Raw genomic sequence first — 5,902 nt, 5'->3', positions numbered from 1 at the left:
GGGGACATGTCCCCTCCGTCCCCCCCGCTTCCTACGCCTATGGGTCCATGGCATGGAAAAGGTTAGGAACCTTGCGCTCTAAGCCATTTGTGGCCCTTGACAAGACTTTCTTTGACCTCTGACCCCTAAACATCTGGCAAATAAAATAGAAAACAGTTGATGCTCCAAAAAGTGTGAAAAATGTGGAAATTTTCCATTTTTCTTTTACTAAGGCAAAAGTCCTTTTTATGTTTTGGATATGCACATTTCATAAACATTTTGTTTATTATTGAACTAGTAAAACAAAAACAACAACAACAACAACAAAAAGAAAATTCACAATAAACACATTTTTGGATTTTTAATTTAATGTATTTTGTGACCCCCCCCCACTCCCATCCTCCCTCTGCCAATACTTTAAATGAGCTATTTTCATCACCAAACCATCATTCAATCAGCTGTAAACATGAGGTTGAGTGACAGCGCTAAGCCCCGCCTCCTGGCTCTGATTGGTTGTAAGAAATGATTGTTGACTTTCTTCAGAGGGCATAGCAGCTCGGGGAGGAGGTGGAGGAGATCCATCTTTTCACAAACTATCTGTCTCATATTATACTGTCACGACATGGGGACGGCTTTAACAAATATGTAAAAACAAAAAAAAACTATTTTTCATAAAAGTTACATACTGCAGCTTTAACGTCACGTTGGAAACTCTAACTCTTGGTTTTCAGGAGGTGTCGTCATTTTGCGCATCCTCAGCTATGGACCGACTCGCAGGGCTCTCATCGTCGGGTGTGGCCTCCAGATGTTCCAGCAGCTGTCTGGGATCAACACAGTCATGTATGCCCTGCTTGTCCTGTCACATCTGACACGTTTTTACCTCTCTCTGCTAACCTCATTGCTCTGTTTGTTCGTGTCCAGGTACTACAGCGCCACAATCCTGCAGATGGCCGGGGTGCGGGAAGACAAACAGGCGATCTGGCTGGCTGGTGCAACCTCAGCTACCAACTTCGTGTTCACCCTGGTGGGAGTTTGGCTCGTGGAGAGGGTGGGCCGCAGGAAGCTGACGCTAGGCAGTCTTTTAGGTTCGTAACTGCTCAGATTATCAAATTTTAGCTTGAAAAGCAGTTTGAATGGCAAGAGGACTTCTTAAAGGGGTAGTGTTGTGTGAAAACAGCTTTTTTGAGCTGTGCATCATGTTATAATATTATTCTCTCTTCATAAACATTCCTGGAGTGTTGTCTCAAAGAGCAACCCTCCACTGTCCTACTCAGCTCCTTCAGACTAGCTAGCAGCAATTAGCAAACATCTGGTGGAACTGAGCATCAGCTGAGCTCATCACAGGAGCTACTTCTCAGTGCAAGGCTGGTAAAAAACATTATCAAAGGGTTAATAGAAGAGCCATGTTGTGATGACTTCCTGAAAGTAGAGTTTCAGAAGGAGCAGGAGTTTCTTAAAGAGACAGAGGCCTAATTTCAAGGCATCAAATTACAAAGCAAATTTTTTTTAAAGTCATATTTGGATATATACAGCATTTTTATAACAACTGAAGGTAACATAATTACTTGATTGTGGTATAAAAAGCCTATATGTCCCTAGAAAACACAATACTGCCCCTTTAAATTTCAGAAATGTTTGTCTCAAAGCTTTTATTTACTCTGACGCAGGAACTGGACTGAGTCTGACTTTGTTGGCCGTGGGGTTCCTGCTGTCGGCCCAACACTCTCCTCCTGTCACGCTCCACCCCGTCGACTTTCACAATTCCACCTGCAGACTTTATGAGTGAGAAAACCAAATTCACAAAGGAGTCACTTCCCTTTTTTATTTTCCTATTAGAGAAACCGACTGCTCAAAGATGGGCGTCTTCTCAAGTTCCACTGCTGCACTAAACGAAACCGTCACTGTTCCTAAGAAGGCTAATTTTTTGTTCTCACTTTTGGTTTTACCCACAAATTAATTTCAGCCGTTTTCTGGTTCTCTTGAGAATGATAGTAAAATCATACTCTCAGCATTTAACATGGCATATTTACAGGAATTGATTTAAGGGAAGCTGCTCCTCTGAGTCTGTAAACCTGATTGTTTAGGATTCCTGTTTACATGTGTGTTTATTTGAAATTCCAACTTCCCATTTGCAGTAAAATGTCGAATGTTTTTATGCCGCATATTTTTCGTGAAGAGCAATGCACCAAGTTTGCAAGTTGGCACAAATTACAAATACAGGTGACTCACAATTTGCCTTTCATAAAGCATGGCTGCATACGATGCCTGTAAAAAGTATTCACCCCCTTGGAAGTTTTACCCTTTTATTGCCTTTTGAAATTCGTTATAACCAACAAAATTAGGCATTTTTGGCCAAAAAATTTACAAAAACGCACAGATTTCTTCAAAATAATGACAATCAAATTAAATAAGTAACATAAAAGTGACTGCATAAATTTTCACCCAATTCGGGTCAGTGTTTATTAAATGCATCTTTAACTGCAATCACAAACCACCTCGTGTTTCTCTACGTGGGTGCCTCGGGTCGCTGTCCTGTTGGAAAATAGATGTTCTCTGACTGATGGAAACAAATGATCTCACAGAGATTTCCCTTTATTTTGCTGTAGTCATTTTACCTTCTACCTTTACAGTCTTCTGTCTCTCAGAGCTGCTCTTCCCCATCCCTCCCCCGCTCAGCTCCTTCAGACTAGCCAGCAGCAATTAGCAAACACCTGAGCTCATAATAGGAGCTACTTCTCAGGTAAAAACGTTGTTAAAGGGTTAATAGAGGAGCCGTGTTGTGATGACTTCCTGAAGGCAGTTCCAGACAAAGCAGGAGTTTCTTAAAGACACAGAGGCCCAATTTCAAATTACTTTTAAGTAAAATTTCCTTTTGTCATGTTTGATGTATATGGCATTTTTTTTAACATTTAAGGTCACATGACTACTTGATCATGCTATAAAATGGCACTATGTTTGTGTAAATAATACTGCCCCTTTAAACATGAGTGGATGCTTACAGTTACATGACCTGACTAGACTTTTGTCTTGTTTCATCTCAAACTTCTAACTACTTGGCTGGCTTTTTTTTTAATGACTGTTTAATTTCTTATGAGAGCCTTTTTTTTCTGCAGGCATGTTTAGGTTAACCATGTTTCCTTCTGCCAGGTCCTGTGAACCTTGCATGTTGGATCCAGACTGTGGATTCTGTTACCTCGAAAACGACGCCGGCGTGTTCAACTCTTCCTGCGTTCCTGTCAGTCCGGCATCGACCGACAGCGCAGCCTGGGGAAGGTCAGAACACCGTCTGCACGTGCTTTGAGTTGGAAGTGTAGAGTTTGTTAACATCTAAAACCAGTCTGCTTTCTTCCTTCTTTTTTTTCCCTTTTCATCCAGATGTTCTAATCGGACGGAAGAATCTTTCAGCCCATATTGGGCTTACAACTACTGTCCCACATCGTACTCCTGGGTTGTTCTTTTGGGCCTCATCCTCTATCTCGCATCATTTGCTCCAGGTCAGATCACCTCTTTTCTTTTCAAACGGATAACAAGTTGCTTATCATGTAAAGATGAGTCTTTTTTTGTTTGTTTGTTTTTTATGACATATGTTTAATAGGAATTATTTACAAAACTTTGATTTCTCACAAAATGGGAAGAATTATCATAACATTAACTGAGAAAAAAAATGAAACAAACATCCATTTTTTCCTACAGTGAAACACCAACAGCTAGCAAATACAGCAGTTCATTATTTTAGTGATAGATTATTCCATTGATTATTCTGACGGATTAATCTGATAGAAATATTGGCACAATCTGCAGATTTTTTGTTTAAACACTTGAGCCTGTTTTATGCAAGACAAGAAATGTGAAACTCCCCCCTCCCCCAAATAATTCCATTGCTTTTTTTTTAAGTAAGAAAATAAAAATTTTATTGCCTAAAATGCAACAACATAACTTTCTCTTAGTGTGCGCTTGATCATTTGTAGCAAAGGATACATCTGCAGCTGAAAGAATACATCTTAATTCTACGGTAGCCTGTTGTGGGTTTTTGTTGTGGTTTTATTTTTGGAAGAACCGATTTATAATTGGATAGTGATTTTAATTGTGTTTCCTATTTAATGCAAACACAGCAATAATTGTGCTTATTCAACATTAGCAGAATATGAACCAAGTTTTGCACACATTTGTAATGGAAACGCAGCTAACGGCTGACTATTGCTCAAGGCATTAATAAGTTAGCTGTTGTGACAGAAGCAGATCATTGTTGTGTCCCAGAAAACTCTCTTTCCTATGAATTTTCTTTTCTTTTTTTTAACAGAATTAGAACTGGGTGAAGCTAAAACTAGGCCCCTTGAGGAGCAGAACACCTGTACAAAGTTTTTTTTGTTATCTTAATCCCAGATGCAAAATGGTTATTATATTTTTTCATATACTTTTGGCTCTGAGTTTGTTGTTCATTCAGCACTTGCCCTTTTTATTGAGTCTGTGTACTCCAGTTAACGATTAATCGATTACTGATTAAGTTGACAATTATTTTTAAAATTCAGAGACGCTATGCGTGTTGCAGGTATGGGCACGATGCCCTGGACGGTGAACTCAGAGATCTACCCGCTGTGGGCACGCAGCACCGGAAACGCCTGCTCTGCTGGCGTCAACTGGATCTTCAATGTGCTGGTGTCTTTGACGTTTCTCCATGTTGCAGAGTATCTGACGTATTACGGTAAGGGTAATGCTCAGGACACCTGCACATCGCTCCGTTAAACTGTAACTCGTTTGTCTTCTTTTAAAACGTTTCCACAAGAGTATTTACTCTCTGTTCTGGTGGGTACATGCTAATCCTGGCTAATCCATTGAGGGTTTCCAAAATAAAACAACAACATCACCAGAGACCCTTGCTTGACTTCCTGTCTCCCAGGTGCATTCTTCCTGTACGCGGGCCTGGTGGTGTTGGGGCTCCTCTTTGTCCTCTGCTGCCTCCCGGAGACGAAGGGCTTACAGCTGGAGGAAATCGAGAACCTGTTCGCCAGGCGGCTCTGCTCTTGTGGAGATTTGCCAGCGAGCGATGACAACCACGTCCACTACATCCGGGTAAAAGGCAACAACTACCTCCATTCTGATAACGACGCCTCAGATGTAGAGTAGAGCGGGTGGCTTATAATTTTTGGTTGCTTTTTTTTTTTTTTTAACTTTCTCCTCTCTATTTTGATTCTGCTTTCTGTTCTGTCTGAAGACTGCTTATGCAGGGAGGAAAGACAGCTATGCTGCCTTAGAAAACACTGACTTTTCCATTTCCATTGGCAGTACAATTGCACAAATTGGAATTACAAAAATAAATTTGCTTAATGGAAGCACAGCAATTTTGACAAAAAACGTTTTTTGATTAAATGGCTTTTGCCCTAGGACGAGGTGGTTTATTTGCTCTGTCAGAATTGGTGGATTTCTCAAAACTGAAACTTTTTTTGCATTGCACAAGTCACATGATCAACAACTAGAGGTTACTACTGGCAGAAACGACAAAGAAGACACTAGGAAGTGGCAGAAGGATGTTTTTAATGACTTTTCATGTGAACAAATTCATTTGTGTGTGATTTTAATTGTGTTTCCTATTAAATGCAAACACAGCAATAATTGTGCTTATTCAACATTAGCAGAATATGAACCAAGTTTTGCACACATTTGTAATGGAAACGCAGCTAACGGCTGACTATTGCTCAAGACATTAATACGTTAGCTGTTGTTTTCCACCTTAAAAGGGAAACAAACCTCTCCATGTGGCAGAAGCAGATCATTGTTGTGTCCCAGAAAACTCTCTTTCCTATGAATTGAACCATCATCTAGCGGCAGAAATTTTACAAAAAAAAAAAAAAAAAAAAAAAAAAAAAATTTAGGGGACCAAAACCTTATTTTCCCCCCACCCTTTTTGGAGGAAAAAAAACCCGGG

At 40.1% G+C, this 5,902-nt stretch overlaps 1 protein-coding gene across 7 annotated transcripts in view; it reads left to right on the top strand.

Annotated features, from left to right (window-relative positions):
* The window catches only part of LOC106941784 (proton myo-inositol cotransporter), a 19,471-nt gene that overhangs the window by 9,392 nt on the left and 4,177 nt on the right, over positions 1–5,902 (top strand). For 6 of the 7 annotated variants that reach the window (XM_015024899.1, XM_015024897.1, XM_015024898.1 and 3 more), the window contains 7 exons: positions 711–819; positions 901–1,064; positions 1,647–1,761; positions 3,127–3,252; positions 3,355–3,473; positions 4,529–4,681; positions 4,877–5,049. In XM_015024899.1, the coding sequence (XP_014880385.1) occupies positions 711–819; positions 901–1,064; positions 1,647–1,761; positions 3,127–3,252; positions 3,355–3,473; positions 4,529–4,681; positions 4,877–5,049 (959 nt within the window). Of the gene's footprint in view, positions 1–710; positions 820–900; positions 1,065–1,646; positions 1,762–3,126; positions 3,253–3,354; positions 3,474–4,528; positions 4,682–4,876; positions 5,481–5,902 lie in introns of those variants that run through there. The other variant, XM_015024903.1, reaches the window with a different exon arrangement.

The sequence above is a fragment of the Poecilia latipinna genome, unplaced genomic scaffold (genome assembly GCF_001443285.1).
Source record: "Poecilia latipinna isolate Pla-1442-1.1 unplaced genomic scaffold, P_latipinna-1.0 Scaffold3864, whole genome shotgun sequence".
Lineage (NCBI taxonomy): Eukaryota > Metazoa > Chordata > Actinopteri > Cyprinodontiformes > Poeciliidae > Poecilia > Poecilia latipinna.
The sequence above is the reverse complement of the archived record's forward strand: the minus strand, read 5'-3'. Positions and strand labels throughout refer to the sequence as shown.